We start from the raw sequence: 26475 nt of genomic DNA on the forward strand, positions 1-26475 counted from the left end.
ATCACAAAACCTCTACCTTAGGTGACAAATAGGTCTGCAATCTTTTTCCTTCTCAACAAAAACAATCTGCCAGGCATCTGGAGACAACCACATTATCCAGATACTACCCACTTAGAGAACTGTACTAATGCCTTTTTGTTAATGTTTTGCAGGAGTATCTCTGGGAACAGAAGTCTTTCCATCAGTAAAGAACAAGCTCAGAAAGCTTCCTTTTCCCACACTGCAGATGTGTTTTACTATGACCTCTGACTATATTTAGGGCTGAACATAATGTAGCAGTGATGAGGACCAGACAATAAGAGATTTCAGAAGAAAAAGGACTGGTTTCTTGCTTAAAGAATAGGAGCTAGCGCATGTAACATGAAACAAAGAACATCTATGTTTATGTTGCAGTATTGCCTGTGCAATCATTCAGAAAAAATACTCAAAGCTAACTCTGAAAGTGATTATGTTTAAAAACAAAGAATCTATCAGTGACTAGACATCCTGTTAAACAGAGTTTCTCATTTGGGTTACCTTCAGCACTGTAATCCTGTTATGCACCAAATAATGTTTATCAGACAACTTTTGCCCCACATGTTCATATTTTCTTCATAAGACATTTCCTCTTGCAAAAATCAATTTTCATAAACCTAAGGTAGTCAGTTCTGAAAATAGGCTGAAAAGCAGCTAATTCCCAAGCCCAGACTCCACAAGGAAAGAATATGTTTCAATACCAGTCCACACATGCTTGTGAGCACCTTTCATGAAATGAGGGCTACCAAAGTACAGAATTGTTTAATCTGAATCCTAAAATACAAGAGGACTTTGCAGCATTGCATAAATTCAGTAAGAGCTGGGAATAAATATATTTCATCACTGGTATCATAAGAAAGAAATAGTAACATGAGACTATGAAACAAAATGCATGAAGAGAAAAGCCCCATGGACTTGTCCTAAATTAAAGCAAAAAAAACCCCTTGAAGGCTGGCATAAATCACAATTGTAAGATAGAGAATATCACAGCACAAACAATTTTAAAAAAATTGTTTACGTTCCCTATACCTAATGCAATGCAGATACTAGTGAAGAACAATTTCCTCAAACATATTCAGTCTTATTTTACTAATTAAATTTTTTAGAAGCAAATGGAAACAAATAGAGTATCCAAAGTAAGTGTACAAAGCTTACAAACGACAAGAGTGCAGCAGGACAGATTCCAGCCACTGCCAGGCAGCACTCCAGACACTGCAAGGGGCCTGAAAGTCACATGGTTATAACTTTTGGGGAGCTGAAGACAAAAGACTGCACTGAGCTGCAGGTCGGTGCAGGAGAGTAGCCTGGGGGGAAAGGCTGGCAGAAAGCTGCACTTCAGACACTTGCCTGTACTACAAGGCATCCTCTCTAGAATGAGATCCTTGGGGAGAAACCCAAAGCAGTGAGTTCTTCAGGCCTCATATTCCCGTGAAGAAGAGGAGGACAAACACGTTCTGGTAAGGGCCCCAGCAGGAAGGTCCCTTTTAGCTGCTCACCAGACAGTACAGCACATTGAGTATGATGCCTTTCCTTAGCAAACAACCCTTAGCCCCCATTGACATAATTCCCTAGAGAATTGCAAGATTTTCTGCAGAGAGGCTGTGGGACCCCCACTGTGGGAGGTGCTCAGGACTGGACAAGCTGACCTGATTAGCGCTGCTCTCACAGTGCTGAGCTGCAGGACCTCTGGAGGCCCCTTTCAAGCCAGAGTACCCTGTGATTCCATTATGATTCTGCAATGCCCAGTAACTGAAAAGTTAGGAAGTAACAGAGCCTAAGTCATTTAGCCAGCTGTAATTCTCTTTTATATCGCTTTGTATGCTGGCTAAGCAAATTTACTGCAGAAAAATACTGCCACATTAGTCAATAATACACCACTCACATATGCAAAGAGGGCACAAAAAGATGGACAACTACAAATTTAACCTTTACAATCATCTGGTCCTGCAATACCACTCTATATGTAAATCCAGTTCTCACAGTGCTATTCCTTGTGTGCAGTATCACATGTCAGCATATTTGTAAAAGGACAGAAATGGTAAAGACATGTTAATCCAAGCAGTATTAACAGTCTTGCCCCAAGACAACACATTTATTAAACCACCCTGACTCTTCCTGCAATTTCATTGCTCATCCACCATACACATTCACATTATTGATAAACACACACAACTCAAAAAACCCAAACAAAAATCCTTAAGTCTTTCAAAAGAAAACTGAACAATTATAAATTGAGCAGGAGAACATTCAATGTGTATGTGAAACAAATTAGGCCTAGAAGATTGTCTTCTTTTATATGTCTAACTCCTTGAGGCCAGTGGAACTCTGCTTGAAAAACTTCTAGCAATTGTTCTCAGTCTGATGAATCAATCGCTTGGTCCATCTCAAAATGAAAACTCTCTGTTAATGTAGAAGAGTTCTGCCTTTTTCACCTGCTCCTTCCAACTCCTCCTCTGGGACAAATTTTAGAATTCAATTCTGCTATCACAGCTGGGATTTATTTCCACATTCTGGGCTTTTCAAATAAAGAACCACTACAGTTCATCACCACAAGCTGAAAAGCCCAGTTCTTTTTTTCTAGCAAGACCAGACAGAACAGCTGAAGCCTGTCTGGATGATTCACTAAGCAAGATAAAGAAACGTCAACCTGAGACAAACCCTGTAAGAGAGTTGAGCTTAACTTAGTAAGGTCTAGTTAAGGAATTGACAGTCTTAATGAGATGGGTAAGATTTCTAATGGGCAGTATCACCAAGCCCACATATACACACATACTAAGAAATAAAACTGATAACACAAAGCAAATTAACTGGCACATAACAAATCAGCACACAATCCTGAAATAAAATTACCATTGACTTCGGAGCTCCTTTAGCAAGGGGCAGAGGTTTTATACTGAATAGAGTATGCAATTGATCCACTTAAAGGTAATTTTTAAGTCTTACTGCAAGGGAACCCAAGTTCTTTATACTCCAGTGATTAGATTTCGCTGACTTTTCACTAGTAATTATGGAATGCCACATGAATCAGAACCTCATGTTTATTCAAATTAGAAGCAGATTTGGAATAAGAGGTTTTTTTACACAGAGTATTACTCTCAATTATATAGATAGCAGCTGGAACACATGCATTTTGGAGGTGGAACTGATTCAATAATAAGCAGTGGGTTTGGCTGGTGATAAAATTTGTATTATTTGCATAAACAGTTTTACTGGAGGACTGCCTGCTGACACATAGCTATTCCAGAAAGCTAGCAAAAAAAAAATCAAAATTGGCTAGATTATCTTAGTCATTGTCAGTGCTGCTGTAGCAGGCTTAGGGTCATTTAATTCTACTTTTAGTCTAATTGTACATTTAATCCTTAAATATACATTCCCTTGATTATCCTTAAATATACCTTCAATTGATTATCCCAGATCTCATTTTTTAGATGGTCTGCATAGTGAATGGATTAACTGGTACCATCTTTGCCTAGAGATTAATTTAGCTAAATCATTACAGGCCATTCACTGTGCTCTTCAGCCTGAAAAGTACTTAATCATGCAGAGGACAAAGAGCAGAGCACACTGAGAAACCCTGTAATGTCTGTACTAAACAGTGAAAAGGAACCATCAGTAATAATGCAAACATTACTTTCCCCTCCTGATCTGTTGTTCTTCCATTACTGCACTTGTGGCTAGCACTGTATGTTCATGGCTAAGCTCATCTCCCAACATCAATTATACACATTTCTGTCAAGTACAAAAAGGACTTAGGAAACACTAGAAACAAATTATACCAGGAAACAATCCACAGACCTGGACACATCTGCTGAGACACAGATAAATAAAGGTAATATTGAATTAGAAATAATTTCTTTTATCCAGTTGAGTGTCTAAAATTGCATGAGCATCTTTTAAATTATTTCTTAGTATCTCTAATACATTCTGTAATAGCTCTAAAGTCTAATGTCACATTAGGATATATACTTACATACAGATAAAAAACAAATTACAGCTTGAAAAAAACTATCACCTGAAGAAATGGGGGAAAAAAAATACCTCAACTTATAACATTAAACAATCCAGTAACTCTTCCAAATAGAACAGTTCCCTGTTACAGTTGAAAACAAGGTTCAGATCATCCAGAGGACCAAAATATCTTTAATAACCTCGACTTGACTGCCCTTGCAATCACTATCACAATTAAAACCTGCTTTAGCAGTTAGATAATCAGAGATAAAGGCTCAATCCTACAGAGCTCAAACTTCAATCCCATTAAAAAGACACTTCCATTTGGAGCAGGCGTACAGCTGCTCATGCTCACAGGCAAGGGAAAGTTAGGGATAGGGAAGCAGAGAAACAGCACAGATACCAGATCCATAGGATGGGAAGAATCAGCTGGCATGGCACTTTAGGGCATAAAAATCACATGAAGAGGACTATATTGCAGATCTAGCTACAGAAGATTTTTTTTTAGTAATTCTTAACAGAACTATTAGATCCAAAGAAAATTATTCCTTCCCTTTCAGACCCCACAAAGAAAACAGCCTGTCACCTATTTCTATTTAGCTGTCAGGGGAAGTATTTGGCTGGCAGTCACTCTTTGTCAGCTCAGAGGAGGAATTCTGACACCTAAAATGACAATTAGTTGAACTGGAATCGTTCACCCATGAAAGTGATTCACACCTTTATTCCACTTTGGCATCGAGTTTATTACAACCAAATTTACTATGAAATTCAAACTAATTAATGTCAGTATTTCTTGAAAAGAATTTCAAAATTATTAAACCTTAAATGAAGAAAGCAGGGTCCCATTTATGGCAGCCTGGCCAGAGACCAAGTTCACATCAGAGGTCTGAAGAGTGTAACTCTCGTACATTTCACATCAGATTGGTTCTGTTCTGCTTTAAGGAAAAATCCTAAAAATTACCTTGAGATTATAACACGACTTTTGCCAAAAAGTTCTTCACTGGGGGATGCACAGGAGCATTTTACATCAATTATCATTAGATTGAGGATAGTTCTGTGCAGCACAACCCTCATCCCTTCCATCTGATGTTTCAGGTAGACAGAAAAAAAACTACAAAACCACTAACTAAAAGTTAGAGACTTATAAAACATTAAAAGCAATATGGCAAATAAGACACAAAATTGCTTGATCTGGGAATTCACTCTCGGAGGTTATTTCTTTCAGTAAAGACAATATGCTTTAACTTCATGTTGTCCTATATCACAACTCTAAAAGAATAATAGGCAAGGAAGACACAAGAAAATAATCTCTGTCACAAAATCTTTTTTTTTCTGAACTAGTTTAAGCAGTATCTCAAATTATACCCCTGCATTTAGAAGCAGGAAACACCCTAAATAAACCAAAGCAAGTAAACACCAACATATTATCTAAAGAGGATAATCTTTAGCTTCTACCTTATTTCACCAGATAAGAAATTCTGCATTCCTGAGACCCTGACAGTACAACAGACCAAAAAGAGAAGTTTTACTTTAGTTACCTATGGTGTCAACACTCAGCTCCAGAACTTTCTACATTCCTCAAGACTGCTTAAGTACTCAAAGAAAATTGCATTAGATGAACATTGTTATTCCAGAGAATTGTAAAGATCCACACACTTCTTCATAAACAGATAAAAACCTGTCCCTAAAATCATTATTTTAATGATGCCATTTGATGCACAGCTGCAAAGTGTCCGAATGCTGTGCTGAGAATTAGCACAGTTATCACTAAACACACTCAGCCACTCGGTCATGCTGCCACTGGCAGGCAGCTGGATGGGAGAGATTCCTCAGCACTCACCCACAACCCCCTCTGCCCTAACTCAACATCTCTGTTCTCTTCTTAAAATCACTGCTCATCCACATTCCTAAAATTACCTTTGCCTTATAAATAACATTCCATAATATAAGCAGCTGAGTCTGCTGCTCCTCAAGATTAGCCATTTAATGGCATTTTCTATTTCAGACCAGAGGTCAATTCACAATTTTTTGGTTGGTCCATCTACTGTATTACACAGAGTTAGTCAAAAAGCTCTTTTCCATTTCTTTGGGGTATAGCTTCTGACTAACAGATGGAGGTTACACCATGAAATTACAGAATTTTTTTTTAATCTAGACCAGTCAAAGACGAGAGTGGAATTAATTTTGATAGCACTGATACAGGAACTAGCACTCTCATCTCATAACTTCTGTAAAAGCAAGGCTTATTTCTTCTGGCAGGTATATTTGGAAAGTTGAGCCCCATTAATATCCCAGCAGCTTCTTCAAGAAACCAAGATTATCTAGTGCCTTAGCTGGGTTTACTTAAAAAAAAAATCATTAAGAGAAATAAGCTTTATTTGAATGACACTTGTAGACTCCTCTTCTCTTCTAAAAGAAGCTATTAGATAAATAAAAAAAAAGAAATCGGGGCATTCAGTGCCAACAAAATGTCAACTAATGGCATCTAAAAGCATTTTCTCATTCTCTGCTAATGTCACCACTGTTACTAACAACAAAGTATCCAGACTACAAACAAGTGATGATTTTCATTTGCTTTTATGAATGCTTTATGCTTTTGTGTTATTATACATTCTAAGTAATTAGCACAGTCAGGGCTTTTATACCTTTGAAATTAAAGCACCTACTCAGTGCCAGATCTAGGCGCCTGCCTTGGACACACAAAGCCACAATATATTTAAAGATATTATTACATCTTGCACACAGAACTTTTAAACTGTGGCAAATCAAACATATTTGTAACTTTGGGCAGGTCAGACACCATCTCCTGGATGACTACCTGGCTCAGATAGCATTCTTACCTGGGTAACTGCTAAGTTTCTCCAAAAAAATTCATCAAAATTATCAAAACTGAAAAGTGTATCTGGTACATTTTTAAAAAACCTTCAAATTCACAGCCAACAGTATCAATCTCAGCATCACACACACAGACTGTGTAAGAGAAGATGCAGGTTTCCAAAGAACTTCCAGGAATGAATCCTGCTTTAAGCCACTTCCTCGGAGCAAAACCAAATTCCTGCTCATTAAACTGTATTACTACATAACAAAAATTGCATGCCTGATTCCATCTGCTTCTTGTTGCTCCATCAATCCACAAACTTCTACTTACTGTTTCTATCAAAAACACCATCTTGAGCTGACCTTTTTGTAACTTAAAAATCTTACTCTTTCTGCTCCCGCCTCTTTTTCTTCTTTTTTAATGGCTAATGCCTCAGGGCCTCCAAATGCAAGTTGCTGCCTTCAGGAAGATTGCCCACAAAGCACTGAGGATTCTGCACTAGAAACAGTGTTACACTTAACTTGTTTCTATTCCCCTCTTCAAGGGTACTCCCTTCTCAATAAATCATGAGTTCCACAAGCAAAGCAGTACCTCAAGCCATGCACACAACTCAGTGTCTCTCATCAGCAAATGAACAGGAAGGGATTGGACTCATAAAAAAACCTGTAATTTAAAACATGTTATAAATGTCTCAACTCAACTGCAAAATGATATCTCAATGTGAGTAAAATCAGCTGCTGCTCTTTATGTTCTTGCTGCAAAGCTCATGCTTCCACATCCCATTTGGCTTTGGTGGATGATCAAGAATAAAAAAGAATACCTACAAAAACTAAAAAAATCCTAATGAAATAGATTTCAGTGGTTCAAGTAAGTAGTAACTCCCAAAACAACACTCTTAAATAGCCACTTGTCTTAAAAACACACTGTAAAAAGTACACTTGACTTATCTGAGAAAAGAAATTACACAACTTCCTAACAAAAAGTAACTACAGGTAATTTAAACATTTTGGTAAATGGACACTAGTTGTAACTGAATTCAAAATTCCTTTCTAAGGATAGAGGACCAAAGGGACATGTTAAAAAAAAAAACTGGTTTATCTGTGAATTCTTTTTTGAACCACATTCAATTCAACATACTACAAAAGAACAGGAAAAACAGCTTTATTGATGTCTCCAGCCATTACATATTTTGTTTAAAGCAATGTCATTTAATTTAAGCTATTCCAATTGCCCAGAGCATTCACTAGTTTCTTCAGTTCTTTCAAAATCTTTGTTCCAGTTCTCCAAGTCCCATGTGCTCCAAGTGCCCTATAATCTCTAGGGTCTCAGAGTGAAGTGTTTTCCTTGTGGGCAGGACTGGTTACTGAAGCAGACAGCAGAAGCTGCAGAAGTTTGTCATGATGAGAGATTTTCAGTGCATGGGATGGCTGATACGCAGCTGTGAGTCTCCTCAAAGAGTGGATGCTTCAGAACTGCCCTTCACCAAGCAAATGCCACAGAAGCACAAATCAGCTGGCTGATGCAGGATGATGTGGACAAGTTCTGCCCATAATCACTTAACAGGAAAAGGGATCAGGAAATAACATCATTTTCCAAATCAAAGAACAGTCAGCTATACTCAAGAGATGCCCAAGAGGAAACAGCAACACAGAAGAGCAAGTAGCAAGCAAGTAGTGTCTCCAGTCTACCTCAAACCAGAATGAAAAATAAATAAATAGCTTTTATTTACATCAGAGGATAGAAATATGTATTGACAATCTGTTGATTGCTTTTAAGATTAGGAAAGACATTGTACACTTGCCAAAGTTTGCTGACCTGAGCACCTCAGAGAAGTAAAAGCACAGAACAATATCATCAACAAATTTTTCAAGTTTTTGGAGTGCACTGTTGCATGAAACGTATCATTTTCACAAGTAACTTCAAACAAAGAGTTATCCAGACAAAATACAATAATTTATCAATGAAAGTATCCACCATCACACATGGTCTGCATCTAACCAGCAGAGGTCTCTGCAGAGACCAAGCACTCTTACCTCAGCGTTTGGCTGTAGTGCCTGTGCATCCTGGGCTGCAGATGGTACTATGGTACTTGCCCAGGTTATGTTGGCACTAGCAGATGATAAGGAGCTGAGGGCACCGTTTTTCAGTTCCTCTGTGGAGTGTGACTTGGGGCCAGGCCATCCCAGGATACCATCTGAAGCAGAAAACAGGTATCAGCTTACAAAAGAAAGATTACAGATTTCCTCCATTCACCTCACCATTCTACTCATATAAATGAGTTGTATCTCTTCTCTGCTTCCATGTACAGCTTTATTTCAGTAAAAAATTATCTTGTACTTTCTGAACTAGCTTATACAGTATCTCAAATGATATCCCTGCCTTTGGAAGCAAGAAACACCCTAAATAACCAGAGGAAGCATCTTATAGGCAAACTTATATGTGATATTTTTTTTAAGTCAATGAATGTTAGCCCTACCACCTGAATGTATGATTCTCTCTGGCATACCTTGGAAATTAAGCAAGAATTCTCTACCCACTATTTTCATAGCTATGAAGTTATCCAACTAAACCCTCCATTTCTTCTGCCTGAAATCAAAGTTTTAAGCCTAGCAGCTGTATTTTATTTCTGCCTGTACTACTAAAAGTTTCTTCTAAAATGCTTTACTGGTACCAAGACCACAGTTTAAAAGAGGTCTCATTAGAAAGATACACATTAAATATGAATCAAACGAAACTTGGCATCAGAACAACCCTTATTTCTGGGGGCACTTGATTGCCTGGATGGGTCTGTATTTAAGGATGCCATGACAGAAAGTACAATCAGCTAAGGCAAGTGCACAGCTGCTCCTCCCTAAGTGCTCTAAAACATTGTCTCAACAGTCAAATTACTAGCCCTCAGCACAGGACTTAAAATTTCAGCCATTAATTACATACTGCTGTAAAATATAGACATATGGATAAGAAAATCACAGCTCTTCACTCATTACCATAATTTATATATGAATATACAATTAGTGCCACAGGGAGGATTTCCTCTCGGCACTGACAAATTTTTAAGGTGATGCAGAGCAACACAAAGTACATTAAAGAACATGCACTTTCTCCTCTCCACATGACCAGAGTTACCAGAGATTGCCTCCTAAGTGAAGTAAATGCTTAGATCTGGAGAGGCTATGCTGCATAGTGTTACAGCAGCACTTCCTTTACTAAAAAATGGGCCACAAATCCCATAGCTGACTGAACTCTTACCAAATGCTAGAGACAAAACAGTTTCCGAACATTCCTCTCATCTAAAACAGCACTAAGTTATGAAGACATGGCAGGAGTTCAGATCTACTTTGCTTACAGTGCTTTTGTGGCGCCATCTTTTGCTGAAGAAATTGTCAGGAAAGCATAAGCAAGTAGCTTAAAAACAATGATTTTCAAAGATCTGAGTAACCAACAGGAAAAAAAATCCAGCTTTCTTTTAAAATTGTATTTCATACATTTACACAAAATTCCTCTTGCCAAAGGAAGAACATTTCTGTGGCTCTGCTGTCAAATTATTTCTGAGTCTTCATTATTTTGCAATAACACATCTCGATCTAGTTTTCTGTTTCTCTCTGTCAAAGAAGCTGAATAATGGATTACTGTTGCTATTTTCCTATTACAGAGACACTAAAAAAAAATTGAACCTACATCTCTTTATGCCAATCTTTAAAAATATGTCATCCCATCATTTCCTTGGGCTATCCATTTTCTCTCTGCACAAACAATCTATTTGGCCTTCACTGTAAACAGTAATTTTTGATTTTTTTAAATCTAGTTTATGTAAATAAGCACAATAAAAAACTCCCACATGAAGTACCTCACTTCAAGGGAAATTTTAAAGTGTGAACATTTACTTCTTCATCACAAACATATTTTTAAAAGAACTATACTAGTTTTCCTCTTCAGTGCAAACACATTGTAAAAAGACCTTTGTACTTCTCTGCACATTTTACAGTCTCTTGGAGAAATAGAAACTGTTAAAACTAGGCAAGCATGTTTTCTCTCCTGTATCAAGGGCAATGCTACCCTCAAAAAAGAACAAATCTTGTCAGCCTAATCAAATTTTAAACAGATCTTAAAAATACATTATGACCACGCCAACACCAACAGGATGCCAAGAGTTACAGTCCAAAAGATATTAAAGCACATTAATTTCCTCAACACTTTTGCATATAAGAAAAATTGTTTCGTTAAACTGTGCATCTGGAATAAGAGTACTTTGCCAAAGAGAAATATGCAGGGAAAGATATTAAGTCATACAGCACAGAAATCTAAACAAATAAAGAGTATCTCTCCGAATAAATTGAAAAAAAATTCCCACCTTTCAGAATGCCATTAGGGAACCTGTGATGACCTTGAATCTACAAATCTTACTCTGAGATATCAGCATTCTCACATCATCCCAAGGGACTTGCCATGTATCTAATACAGCAGCTCATGTTTCAGGCAAAAACAATCTCTGATAAGAGAACTCATCAGAAATTATCTTAAAATCAGCTCAGACTAGAATACAATCTCTATGTAGAAAGTGAAAGGCCACAACAATATGGCTCCTACTTTACTCATATTATCAGTATTCCAAAACTTTTCAGGACAGTTTTTCAGGGTTTTCTTCAGTTTTTTGTATACCCAAAATGTTCTCATCTGCACTACTACAAATTACTCTTATCACAAAATAGTATAGGTATAGCTGTTGTCTGTGCCATATCTAATCCAGTTGTTTTACTGGAATTTACTCTCCACAGATAGAGCTGCCATCTGTAAATCATTTGATCTACTCTAATGGAGACACCACATCTTTGCCACTTTATGGGACTGCAAAATTTCTGTCACTAGTTCAACCCTTGTTCTTATAAACACTTTAAATATATAAATAAATAAATAAATATAAAAATTAAACATAAAGTTTATCTTCTGAGTTTATAAGAATAGGAAAAAACCGGTGTAATTGGTTTGGGTTTTCTTAAGCCAGATTTTTTCTCTGTTCTCAGTCACAGCCAAAGACAGCTGACAGAAAGGTAAATTCTAATCTATTTTGATACATTGCAGAACTCTAAGGAATTCTCCAGAAAGGCAGTCACAAATTATATAAAAGTATTGACAGCTTCATAACTACTTTACTACTTGCTTTAAGACTATGCCAAGCACTACACTAATTAAAACAAAACATCTGTTTCTGCAGTAAATGATGCAAAAAGTAGAAAGGACGTACCAAATACACAACTAGTAAAATCAGCTAGATCTCTTCTATCTGCACTGTGTCAGTTCTGTAGTTCCAGGAGTAAAAACCCAAGTCTGATTCCTCTGAAACTTCAGAGCATATGTATACACAAAACAGGAGTTCTTCTAGAACATAACCAAAAATTAGCTTCCTTCCCACTTCCCCTCAACAGCAGCTTCCACTGTGATGAATGTGCAGCAGACAAGTACAGCAAGGCACATGAGAACATCTGTACCTAAGCAAAGCACAGCATCCAGACACAACCAATTTATCCTTTCCCTACAGCAATGCTGCAGTTCACAAACACCTATTTTAGAGGGCACAAGAGGTTGTATCACACAAATGCCCTCAGGAGAAACATCTTTCCCTTCTACAGGTGCACACTGCAGGAGTGGAGGGAGATCTCTCCAAACAGGTTTGCAGGAGATTTTTTAGTTAAGCAATGTTGATCATTTTCTTTTGTTGGTTTCGATTTTCTGGGTACCTGATGTACCTTCAAACTCACTTTTGCATGATAATTGATGCATGAAATATGCTTAACATATTTCAAATCTGTAACAAAAACGTTTCTAATTTGAAGTCCTCTGGTCTTGCCTGGGAGACTACAAACAAAAACCCTGCCTTTTTTCCCTGGCACAATTGTAAACTAACATTTATTTATAACATTTTCATGACATATTTTAAATATCTCATGAGTAAATATACTCCAACAAATATCCCCTAACAGTGCAGTGGAAGGCCTTGAGGAGAAACCAATATTAGACTTGGATTCCTTCCCCTGCCAGGGATGGATGTGACAGCTTGGTCTCTCTGCTGAATCCCTACAGCACACTGAACCAGCAACAACAAATGGCAGCTGCACATCTGCTTTTCACATGAGATTGCATTTGCTAATGCTGTGTGGAGACTAGAAAATAATGTTATCTTCCAATGAAAGAAGAACATGTAAGGAATAATGTATTAGCCTTTAAACAGAACAGCAAAGTGTTCTGGTTATTCTTGACAGAAGCAAGGCTGGGGATGGTGCAATTAAGGGAAAACAGACTGACCAAGCCAACTTAATAAAGTACACCAGTAACAAAGAATTTGTACTCCTGGTTTCTTTCCTCACTCTTCCCTCTCCATATGCATTTAAGCACCAACAAGGACTTACTTTTCTAGTCATTTTTCTCTCTTGTCATCAGCTGCAAGAGAATTCCTAGCAGTCATGTGTCAACAAATTGAAAGCATCTAGATTTTGTCCTTCCTATCCATTTATCTTCTCCAAATGGGAGACAATAGAGAATAAAAAGCTCAACTATATCCTGCCCTCAACTCCAGAATAATCTCTGATCCATTTGTTTCCATGGGACCCAAAATCAGCAGCATTTGCACATTAAAGTGAACTGCAGAAAATACATAGTAAGGATGAGTTTGGTTTTTGTTTTTAAAACATCTTAAGAAAAATTAAATGTTCTACAGTTTGGAAAAGTGGGCAAGGGAGAGATAGAAAAATATAGGAGGGAATTCCTATTGGAAAGATGCTTTATTCAGTAATGAATGGCCAAAGTGAAATGCAGATTAAACGAACAGTTCGATCTGTGCGGGCTGCTACTACAGAAGAGGATTCTGTCCGCCAAAACACCAGAATAAATTTAAAAAAAACCCCAGATCTAAAACACAACATACGCTGGTAGAGCAAAATTAAAACAAACATTCAAGTTTGCTCTGTTCACAGTCAGGGAGAGAAGAATGTTAACAATTGCAGTCAACAGGCTTCTGGAGATACTCCTCTGCCAAATGCTGTAAAGAGAGCTGGAAAAAAATAACACTAGAACTTCTAAAGTTAGAAATGAAGACAAAAGTTTCTTCTCCACATTTTTATTTTCAAAGGTGCCTGCTCCTTGTCTGCACGCCAAATAAACTCAAACCTGTCAGAAGCACTTTTGATGTACCTAAGTGGCGACATTCCCAGCCAAAAAGAAAGGCCTTGACATTTTCCACCATCCTACAAAAAAAAAATGTAATGTCCAAACACAAAGAAGCTTGTAAAGATACAATCTCTCATCCTCAATTCGCACTATATATAACCAACACTATCAGCTAATAATACCCTTCTCTAGCATATTTTTCAATGAAAGAAAATAAAAATTACAAAAACTTAGCCAGTGATCAATGCACATACCTTTGATAATGGCAGCTAGAAATTATTTTTGCATTAATTTTGCTTAAAAGTAGAAACACAGACAGGATTTTGCTTCACTGACTGTTCTTGTTGATTTACTTCCAAAATAGACAATCACAAAAACCCTTCCATAAAGCTTCAGAGTAGAAATAAAAAAAATCATTGACTAGCTTTCAAGACAAGATTGAAGACTTCAGTTTAATCTTCATGTCCGCTTGTAGGCTTGAGGTCTTAGACTGATCATTCGTGAGAAACATGAAATGGAAAAATCATGTCATCCTTAACCTATTCCATTAGAAAGGATGCCATAAAAATATTTTAAGTCACGACCAAGATAATTTTAAATTCTGGACAAGATTCCACTAAAGTGAATGCTGATTTCTTTGTACTCTAATTACTGGAAAACAAAGCAACAAAAATATTTACATCAAAAGAGAGAAGACACTTTTTTTTCTTGTCTAAAACAATAAATGTCAATGTCTGTTTAAAATAGTAACTGTTTCTTTATAATCTTCATGAGAGCATTCCATAAGTGCTAGGTCAGAAACTCTCAGCCACTTTTAAGTCTTTGCTTTAGAGGCAGTAAGACTGCAAGACCTCCAGGGAAGTCACAAAACTTGCACAATCGAGTATAAAGACCTCAAGGACACAAGGAAAGGTATAGATTAAGTAGATATGTATCTACTTTTAAGGCAATTCTCTCTCTTTATGGCATAATAGTGAAAGCTTTGGATGCTGAAGGGAAGCAAACTCAGGGGTAGGTTCAAGTTACCCAGGCTAAGCAATTGAGTATTTCTCACACTCACACAAGGAAGACTGTTGCCTGCCTGGACTGGGTTGTTTTCATGAACTGTAGGCTAGAAGCAAGAAAATAAATTATCAAATTCCTACCTTGTCTCTATCTATGCATTCTGCCCCACAATGCCCACTAGCATCTTTACACCACACAGCAGGTAATGAGACAGCACTGGGAGGGAAGCATTCAGCAATAAATTGCACAGGACATCTCACAAGCAAGGTGTTTGAGAATTCCTACCACAGAAGCACATGGTTTTTAAACTAACCAGAGTCATTTTCACCTGACAGTGACAGAAAAGGTCACCTTCTATTGTACCTGCTGGGTATAAAATTAAAAGAATTCACCTGGAGGACACAATCAAAATGAACTAGATCATCTCTCAGAATTAGTTTGCTAGGGGATTACTTAAAGGCTTTATTCTGAATAGGTATGAGCTTATGCAGCTTTGATGACTCTGAAACTCTATCGACTCAGCACAAACATTAAGTTTATCAAAGTAGGCCTGGAAAGATTAAGTGTGTAGGAAAATCAGTAATCAAGACTTGTAGGCCAGGTTCTTTCAGGCAACTGTGTTGCATAATAAGGCCTAGGGAAAAAAAATCATTTCAGGCAGAGAGAAGAGACTAAATATTTCAGCAGCTTTTAGTTCCCTTCTTAGTTGTTTTTTTTTTTTTTACTTCCATACCAAAGAATAAACCACACACTGAAGAATTAACTGCTTGCATTCAAGTTCTCACAGTTACACCAAAGATGCTGGTGTGAACCAGTGCTACAGAATTTTGATTCCTGAAAGGATTCCCATGCAAGTTTACAGTCTTAGGAAGAACAAATAAAACAATTACTAAATTTTATAATTCAGTATTTCATAGTCATGACTTTCCTTTAAAAAAAAAAAAAGTGATTCCTTTTAAACAATTACTAATGCTTTGCTTGCTTTTCTCTCTTCCTGTCCATAGATCCTCAAAAACCATTATCAAGTCAAAACAAGACTGATTTAACAGAAGATTATGTGGACACAGAGTCAAGGACATGTACACCTCAAGGCATCCATCTCTTGACAGTTCACTAAGATCACATCAAGATGAAAAACAACCTTCAGGGACCTTGCAGCTAGAAGGTAACTTTTCTTCGAAGGATGCTTTTCATCTGTGTTTCAAACCATAATTTTCTGAAATAAAGTTATATCAAATAATTTAATTTAATGCACTTTATCAGTACTACTTAGGTAAGTGCAAGGGAGGTTTGCATTTTCTACAAGAAAATGGCAATTTTTTAAAACTCATGCTCCTTTATGAAACCAATCAGCTTCTGGATATGGGAAAGTCAGCACATACCATAGGACAGGTGTCAAAAGGTTTAATATTGTTTTTTCCAAGAACCACTTTTGTATCATTTTCCTGCTTCCCAACTAACCCTCTCCCATTTCTATTCTCCTCACAATGGGAATGATTCATAGCACTCCCTCTGTGCCGTCTCAGCAGCCTTGAGGGCATGTCCTGCCCTGCAGTGAACCTACTGCAAGTAAGGGCAGGTTGAGGGGGATTGTTTCGGAAGCACCCAAAGAAAACACAAAAAGCCACCCCTTATCCAGAGTTCTGCTGCTGCTGCTTCTCTTACATCAACACTTCCTCTTGCTCTTAAGACTTGGCAATGCAGTTTATGCATGGGAAATGCTAACCACCCTTCTAGACAGCTCCAAGTCCAACTTCCAATATTATGGACAGATCCAGAACTGGGTGAACTGGAAAAACTGAGGTACATAGAGACTGAGAGCTCTGCTCATGCCTGCAGAGCTCACTGTAGTATCACACTGACATTTTATGCTCATAAAACTTGCCATGTTTCTTCTTTTCTTAAAGCATGGAGAACTCTTTCCAAACTCAAAGAAAACCACAGACCAAAATAAATCCACCTCAGCAGCATCCTTCCATGTAGAAAACTATAAATATTATTTTCACTGTAGCACTGCATAGAATTATTTTTATCAAACAAATCTGTACTGAGATTGAAATCTATTAAAGAAGAAAAAAAAAGGAGGGGGAGCAAACCAAAACAATCAAGCTGGTTCCACACTGCCATTGCCACTGGTTCCACACCACCATTAAGAATGTAGGTTTATATATACCTTTTCCCCACGCCCCATTTTTTTTGTGTAGCTGTCTTCAGGACCAATTTATCTGAGAAAACTCAGGACAGACCACCTCTTTTTCTCCTCTCTTCTGACTGCAATCCATTTTGCATCTTTTTTTTAGGTAAAGAATTACAGTCTTTGAGGCTGCAGAAGCTCACAAGCAGCTCATCCCAACTTGCCTCTCTGAGAATGGTTCATTTTTCCTGCTTCATATCATAATAAAACACTCCAAAGTACATGAAACAATACCCAAGGGAGCCTGTGCTCACCTGATGGCAGTGTCCTGTTATGCTGTTGGCCCACTTGATGCATGCTTTGCTGTAGGAGATTCAGGCATTCTCCAAGGCAGCTCAGGGTGGCAGCAGAGGTAGCTTTTAAAAGTAGCAAGTCCTGATCCAAGGCAGTAAGAGGTCCAGAATTTGGGAGAGATTCAATGGCTTGTACAAGATTCTTCTGCTGTCCTTCAGCTTGGCTCATGACCTGTAAAGTTTCAAAAACATCTGCTGTCATAGGAAATATCAGTATGTAGCTGTTAAATTCTTATGGATTGAAATAGTGATTAAATGTGAAGAACTACCACAAATGGATGTTAATGTTCTGATCCAAACATACCATATACTCACCTACAAAAACGAAGGGCTTGAGACTACCAAAGGCCTGTAAAAATGTCAAGACTATGTTAGAGAAAACAGTCTCTTCAAATAGTAGGTTCACAGTAGGTTTAATAGTGACTCATACTTTCTGCAAGTCTTTGTAAGGAAAAGCATGAAAATTCTACTTCCTTCTCCATTATTGATTTAGGCTTAGATTTTCTTGCCTTTGTATGTGATCTGAGATGCCCAAAGAAGTGACACTGTCCCTCCTCCTTTCCTACATAAGTATCTCATCACAGTTTAAGAACAGGCATTACCCATTTCTCAGACTAAAGACCCGTTTTCACAAAATGCAGTAATTTTTAACTTCACAGACATCAGCATAGGAAGCAACTTAGAGTACTTATTTCATATCCAATATGAATACAAGCTGTCAGGCAGAAAGTTAACCTCTTTCTAGGTTTGGACCATCCAGATGAAGATGAAAGGGGTGCTTGTATAGCAGGCAAAAATACAGCAGTATTTGAGCAGGCTGCTCTTTAAGCAAATTGGCAAGCTTTCAAAATCCTAAAGCCAAAAGAAAAAGAATATATTCAAAATTTCTCTCTCCATTTTTGCAGCCTGTAGGAAATCATATATGCATATGACAAGCCTCTTCCACTTACCTTGCAAAAAACTTGCTGCAAAAATTTACAAGTCTACACTTGAGATATCCAAAGTTTTCAGAAAAATCTATCTGAAGACATCATAATAAACAAAGATTCAAGTTCCATTTGTCCACACTACTGTACTGTAAAAATGTATTATAAACTTCATGGGGTTTTTATTATCATTATTATATTTTCAAGTATTGTGTGTTTCCTGCAGCCCTCCTACATTATTGTAAATTGACTGATTAAAAAATTTATGTTGAGTGCGCTGAAAAGCTAGAAAGGAACTGAACTCAGAGATGAAATAACCACTCTTGCAAAAAAAGACTAGAATTACACAAGATGATGATGTTGCAGTTCATAAATTTAGCCAAATGCCTTGCTGAAGGTTAACATGACATTTTAATAATCAACATTTAAAACAGAGGCCAAAACTTCAGTAAAAGCCACAGACAATTTTAATTCCCTTTGGCAGAAAACAAGACCTGTCAGAAGGTGACACAGACCTCTCCAATATTCAGCTTTAGGGAACCACAGAATCAATCCCAGGCAATGCAATATTCCTCCTTCATGGAAAGAGCACTAGGAGGCAAACAGAAGGAACAGCCAGGAGAAAAAAAGATGACCATCTCCCTGGAAGACTAAACAATACAATTGTATGGAAAACTGCTCCTCTCCTTTTCCTATCCTGCAGAAGAGTGTGAAATTGAAAACCTGACTTTCTCATACTTCACAGTGACAGAAATGTTCTATTTTCATTTCCAAGTGACTATTTTCCTACTTTTTTTTTCTTCTCTTCTTTTTTTTTTTTTTGGGGGGGGGGGGGGGGAATGACAGCTTACAAATCCAAGATTTGGTTCCATAAAAACATAAAATTTTGAAAACTTCAAACATTTTAATTTTCCCCTCCTCCTTAACAAAGGACTCATTCGCAGATTAGACAGGAGCATAAGATAAACTGATCAGGGAGTTTAGAAAACATTTGGAAAATTAACTGAATGTTTGCAGCTATCAGCCAGCCCAGAAGTTTACAGGCTTTTGTCAGTTGTATTCTTCCTAGATTAGGAGAAATTTCAATAAAATCTAAGACTTATTCTACCTTTGTCCAAAACAAGGTGTTGGTCCAAGTCTTACTGTTTTCTAGCTGACCTAAGACAGATTTACAGCAGTCTTTTGATTCAGCTTTTACTTGCTACCTAGTTGTGATACCAGCAGCTGGTCTACAGACCTGACACAGCAGAAGACATTTGGAACTGCAACTTCTGTGTAGGATTCAAAGTACTAGAACTTGCTGAACTTTGACTGCTCAAACACCGATCAAAACCACACTGCTTAAGGTGTTGAATGCCCAGAACAAAGATGCAGAACCCCTCCCTATTGTAAAGTGACAGATAAACTCAATGGCAAAAAGCATAAGGAAATTACATATATTATTGAAATGACTGAACTTTTTTTATATGTTTGCCAAATTTTTTTAAAGACCTTGACAAAAAATTTCAGAAGAGCTGAAGTGTAGTTGTTCTACAGAGAGCAAATCAAGGAGGAGCTAGCACAAAAATGCCAAACCATACAGGATGAAACTCATTAAACACAGTAACCCTTAACAGGACAGCCACTAAGTCATGCAGTTATAGCATCATCCTCTGTCTTACTGGTGGGTCTGTTTTTTGCTTTCTCCCAAGAGAGGAGAGGCAAAATGCTTGACTTACTAGCACTCTAAGCTTGTTTCAAAATTAAAAGCTTTGATTTTGAAAAAGGGAAGTTTCTAACTTTCCTTTCACAAAGTGAAATAACTTGCCTAATTTTGAATGACTTTGCTCTTACATGGGGTTATTTCAGCACCTTACAATTCTCCATCCTTCCCATCTGCAAATACAGACAGCTCAAAGTAGTAGTTCTCTACTTATAACAACAACAAAGGGTATTTTCCCCTGACTCCTCAACAAATATTAACCTATTTCTCTTTCCACTACTTTTTGGATTTGACAACTCCACCTATATATTCTTCTCATCATATCACAAAATAATTTCACATTCTCAGAAAAGCACTGAAACTTCAAACATAGAACTTCATGATAGATGTACAATACAAAAACTGAAAGAACCACCAGAACTATATGTATTAAAAGGAATTACATGTGTGCAAATATCTAGAATTATAAAGTCTGCATTTACTTAACTGCAAAATGTTCAGTAAGAGGAAACCCCATCCTAGGAAGACACCAGCTGAAATGCATGATTTGCTTCTTTCTCCATTTTCTGATTCAGGAGAACAAGCAGATGACAAGTGTTCCCAATTAGCAGCTGCTCCTGAAGCATGAAGGAGATTCAGACTTTTAGCCTGTCAGAAACTCTCAGGTATTGTCTGTGTTCTTGCAGTGGTTACTCAGTGCCCACTGCTTCCCCTCCGCGGCTGAACAACAAAAGGTTTGGGGGGGTCGAGATAAGAACACAGAGGTCACCCAATTACCATCACAAGTAAAACAGACTCGACTCAGGGAAATCAGTTTAATTAGTACCAATCAAAAGTAAGACAACAAGAAAATAAAACCAAATCTTACTTTTCCTCCACCCTCCCTTCTTCCCAGGCTTAACTTCATTCCCAGTTTCACTACCTCCCTTCCCCAGAGCAGCACAGGGGGACAGTTAGGGGGAGTTACAGCCTGATCATGACACATTGCCACTCCATGCTCCTTGCTCTCTCCACCTGATCCAGCATGGCAACCAGTCCTGCACAAACTGCTCCAGTGCACGTCTTTCACAGGGTCACAAGTCCTGTCAGCTTCAGCCCGAGCTTCCCCCAGGGTCACAGCCTCTTTCAGACGTCCATCTGTTCTGGCAGGGTCCTACACAGCCTGCAGGTGGATCTCTGCTCACCATGGACTCCATGGGCTGTAGGACATCCTGCTCCACCTTGGGCTGCACCACAGGCTCCAGGGAAATCCCTCCTCCAGTACCTGGAGCACCACCTTCCCCGCCTTTGTCACTGGCCTTGGTGTCTGCAGTTGCTTCTCTCACATTTTCTCACTCGTCTCTTTCTCTGCCAGCAGCAGTTTTTCCTCCCTTCTTAAATCTGGTATCCCAGAGGCTCTACCACCATGGCCAATGGGCTTGGCCAACTGCGGGTCCATCTTGGAGCCAGCTGGCCTTGGCTCTGTCAGACATGGGGAAGCTTCTGGCAGCTTCTCACAGAAGCCATGTCTGTGCCCTTCTCATGCCAAAGCCTTGCCAGGCAAAGCCAACAAATTCTCCTGAATAACACTAAACTCCAAGAAACCTGCCATCCAATGACCCTCTCATGAATGCCAGAATGCAACAGGAAAGGATGTGATGTTTTCCTCTCTAGGTCATGCCCTCCCTACCACCTGCTCCGAAACAAGACAATCCACAGCTTTGGTTGCTGCCTGCTTCCTCCTCTTCAGGGCTGATCTTAACATCTTGTGTGATCACTTCCCCTACTTAACCCAGCCCCAGCAACTGCTACCCACTCCTTCACAGCTGGAACTGCACCTCCTGCTCTGAACACACAGCCAACCACAATGCAGGAGACCAAGCACTTATGTGATGGGAATCCAAACAAATGGTAAGTAGAAATTACTAATTCTCAGGGTTATTTCCACAGTATGTGGAAGATAAGCAGAAAAAGCCATGAGATACCCTAGATTTGCAAAGAAATTTACTTCAGACATAAGAAGATGAAAGAACATTCTTTTCATGTGGTAAATAAGCTAAAATTAGTTATTAAAAATTAAATTAGGAAATAAAAATGAAAAATTGAAGTGCTATTTTCCATGCTAAAAGAAAAAATACAGGAATTGAACATTTGGATAAAATACTAGATGATACACTATTCTTTCCCATGCAGAGAAATAATTTTAAAAAACCTGAATGCCACTTTTGATTTAAGACTTAAACTGGTTTCTGAAACTAGAAAGAGAAAGGGAGAGATTCCAAATTATTAAGTACAATAACAAATAATCTCTTTTCAAGATTTTTCCTCCTGTCTGACAACAAAAATAAACAGAAGCTTCAAATGCAGAAAACTGAATAGCCACACCTAACTGCAAGAGCATATGATTGCTTTTGACATTATATTATTTTAAATGCTTTTGTTATCCAGACTCCAGGACTAACAGGCATAAGTCTGTTAGTCTAGGACAGATGTGTATGATCAGACATCTTACTTTCTAGAATTATTGATCCTCCAGGATTTTACCCAATTAACACAGTGTATCACGACAACCTAAAGCAAACACCAGCTTTACGCCATCTGTAAAACCTCTCAATCCACAGCTGCCACAGGGGCAGGGGCACCTCCCAAGACAGTGACTTCAGGTTCCTCAAAGGAAGAATGACATCAGCCACATGACCTCAGAGGGCAAGCAGACACTCTCCCTTTGTCACAGAGGCCACATGGAGCTGGCCACGAAAACAAGTAGCATCACCAATCCTGTCTTTCTACACAATGATTTAAATGCTTCAGGTCATTCTACCCTCCTTCTAGAATATAAAACATGAGAGAGATTCTTCAGACTGTGCCAACCACAATCTGATACACACATGAGCAATTTCAATTTTAGTTTAAATTTAGTTTAAATGTTGTTTAAGTAGTGTTGATAACATAACTGAATCCTTTACAGTCAGTATTATGATATGCCTACCCATGCATGAGGAAAAATCCAAAACACTCCAGAGAAAAAAGAAAACATTCTTTTAGCACTGAAAAAACACAGAAATCCTGTCTCATCAAGCTCATCTGTGACATGCCAGAAATCATTCATGAAAGAGAAATTCTGCTCCATCAGTTAATAACTCTTTTTCTCTGCTGTAGTAATCTCTATGCACCATCGCCAGCAGCACGTGGTCTGACGACTTATCTGTAGGCAATTCCTCTGAAAGATTTAATGCAGTCATTTTTATTTTTAAATCCTTTCCATTATTGACTGCATGCCAGTTGAAAAGAGTTATTAAAAACATGGGAAAATAAACAACACAATAAAAAGTGCTTATACAAAAAATAGAGCATCTGTAAAAATAAACAATTGTGTAGAAAAATCTTTAGACACTTTAATAGTAATAGAAATGCAACATGCATCACTTCCTTAAAACTCCAAGTCAAGCTGTCCTTGTGAGAAGTTTACTGCTTTTAAAGACTGGGAAAGAGCCAGCTTGCTGCTGCAATATTTTTTGGCAAGATTTCATTGTTGGTGCTTCATTTGGGGTGGATTTTTCTAATATGAAAACACAATCTCTCTCTCTGACACACACACACCTTCTGGAAATACCAGGATTTTTGCTTTTTAGAAAATAGTACCAGAAAAATAACTTTTCAGAAAACACCAGGAAAGGACAGGAGGTGAGACCAGTTTTTCAAACTACTCTAAAAAAAGTCACAAGTGATATATGAGTGAGGACATTTAACCATCGTTAAACAAGCAGATTTCACAGGAGTTTGGATTTTTTCTTTTATTTCATAGAAAACACTTTTTTTCTTAAAAGCAAATGAAGAACAGAAGAGTGCACACACAAGAAACAAAAGCCTTTTAAGTCACTGTAAATGTGATATATTGTGTTGCCACATGAACCTAACACAGTCATCAATTCTGACCTTGAGCAAGGACTCCTCCTGCAATCTTGACCTGTATTTCATCAACACCACAAACTCTCGTGTGCAAAAATCAAAAGTTAAAACAGCCTGTATAAGTAGAATATATGTGTATATATATATACACATGCATCTATCAAGAATACATCAAAATGCAAGATACTGATACTTGGAACTCCTATGTCACTAAAGCAATCACATCAGTCACTAACTGGACACACTAGCTACCAATTCAGCTCATATCCACAAATCCAATACTATTTCCATTAAACTCGCCCACTTTCCACTATTTATTCTGAAAAAGGAAAGAGCACCAACACACATGCAAGACTACTGTAAATACTGTTAATCATCAGCTCAGAAAGAATACCTCACCAACTGAGATGCATGGCAAATGAAGCTAACTCATAGAAATACAGTAAAAGTGGGGGGTTTTTTTCAAATGCAATGCTCTGTTGTTTTGAGTTAAGCATAACCACAGCAGAGGAAGTGAACTTTTGCCTTGACTTAAATCACTGAGAAGAGTTCTCAGACTACTCAAGGTTACTTGCTATGTCCATCTTACTTGACAAAAGACATTTTCTGACAGGGATTTACAAGGATTTACAGACTTCACTTTTTTCTTCAGTAGCGTCACATAACAGATTTTGCAATGGGATTCCATCTATAGCATGCAAGCCAGGAAGACAAAATCACAGCTTAATATATAACTAAGATGAAATAACTAAGAATAGAGGTTGCTGCTGGAAGTACTCCAATAGCTAACAGAAATCTCTTATCAAGATAATTTTGCACTTCAGCTTTTGAAGTGTCTAGTGTAGGAACAGGTACAGGACGAGATGACCACCAGTAACATATCTGTACACTTTGCCTGCAATAAAACCTGACCTTCAGACCAGAAAGAACCTCAAACTGCAAACAGGAAAGCATTCTACCCACAAATATTCAATCTGGAATAAGACCCACAGTAGCCTTTGCAAACATTACTATGCTAATGGCAAAAAATGTTTTAAGGAAAGATCCTAGAACACCAAGTGAGATACTTTGAAAGCGCCTTAGAAAGATGGAAGCAGATAATGACATCCGTATCAGCTGTCCTTTCCTGATTACTGCTTCCCTCCCATTACCGGGAATAAGCACGAAATTCTCCATTATCATCACCTCAGGGTAGCAGCCAGCTTGACCTCAATTATTTTAACAATGCAAACAATGAACATTAAAATTGGACTGACTTGTTATATAATAGTTATTAAGGCTCAGACACATACATCCTATCAACAAAGCTTCAAAGGAGCAAGTTAATTTTCATTTGGCATGTAATTTGCAGACAGAGACACAAAAAGTGACAGAACAAACAGAACTATACCTCTGACAATCAGGATGGAAGCTAATCACCAAGGCATTTCTTCTTCTCTTCAGGCCCTGCCTCTGCTGTCATGATTCAATTTTTCCCTCAAAGGAGAATGAAAACAAGCTCTCTCCACCCCCATTTGTTATTTTGTTATCTTTTCCCTAATCAGGAACCACAATCTGTTACGGGAAAAACTGAAAAGTCAGTTGCTACATATCTTCATTGTCTCAACTAACAAAACATTATTTCCTTTGGGGTTTTGTTTTGGCTTTTTGTGCTCAGTCTTCTCACCACACACTCCACAGGGTGGTTCCTTGTGAGGAAAACCTTACAGAGCAAACATCAAATGTCATCAGGACCGAGTCTAAAAGCCAACCAGACAACCAGAAAAACAGGGAGTGGAGGAGGCAGGCTGGCTCAATTGTTTCCTGCTCTCAGCTACTCTTACCAATCTGCTGCTGTCCCACTGTTTGCCATCAGCACCTCCTGGGGCTATGAGCTCTCCACAGACCTCAGCACAGGGTTTACTCTCCAGAGAGCAGCTCTTATTTACCTACATCTGTCAGGAAAATTTTGAATTGGCTAGTTAATTTTTTCATATGCTAAACATGAAACTATGCTCCTTTTTTTATACATTCGATTCCTATTTTGTATCTTCAAATTCTACAACTTGGACACTTACTGCATATCCTTACAATACAATATAATTCTATTTTGCACAGACAATATTCATTAACCATTACATGAACTACAAATGTCTTCTTACTGGCCTACTATCCAGTAGCTTATTAATCACACCTGCAAGCTCCCTTGTTATTAGCTGCAGAGCTACAATAGTAAGACTTTGTATTTTGTAGGTCTGAATCCTATTGCTTTAGTCCATAAAATTACCAGATTTGAAGGATAGAGGAAAAGGGGGACACAGGTCTTTTTTGCTGAATGGTCTGGAAGCCTTAAACATTCCATGCAGTGGCAGAGAAGGAAAATTAATCTACCCTCCCAAGAAATTCTCAGTTGGCTGCAGCACAGGTATATGAGAGGAAGCTCCTCCCTCTAAAATAGGCAGAAGTTCAGCAAGAAAGGGAGCCGATCTACCTTAACTACCTGTTTTACAAAAGTATCATTCTGTTCAGAAGAATGAAAGACAGGA

At 38.0% G+C, this 26475-nt stretch overlaps 1 protein-coding gene across 1 annotated transcript in view; it reads right to left on the minus strand.

The window, feature by feature from the left end:
* Positions 1-26475, minus strand: part of OSBPL10 (oxysterol binding protein like 10) — a 111829-nt gene that overhangs the window by 30925 nt on the left and 54429 nt on the right. The window contains exons 5-6 of the mRNA XM_054273535.1: positions 17396-17606; positions 8815-8975 (exon numbers count right to left, since the gene is read on the minus strand). Of these exons, the coding sequence (XP_054129510.1) occupies positions 8815-8975; positions 17396-17606 (372 nt within the window). The remainder of the gene's footprint in view (positions 1-8814; positions 8976-17395; positions 17607-26475) is intronic.

The sequence above is a fragment of the Melozone crissalis genome, unplaced genomic scaffold (genome assembly GCF_028551555.1).
Source record: "Melozone crissalis strain CALT ecotype California unplaced genomic scaffold, PUWL_Pcris_2 ptg000016l_1, whole genome shotgun sequence".
Taxonomy (NCBI): Eukaryota; Metazoa; Chordata; class Aves; order Passeriformes; family Passerellidae; genus Melozone; species Melozone crissalis.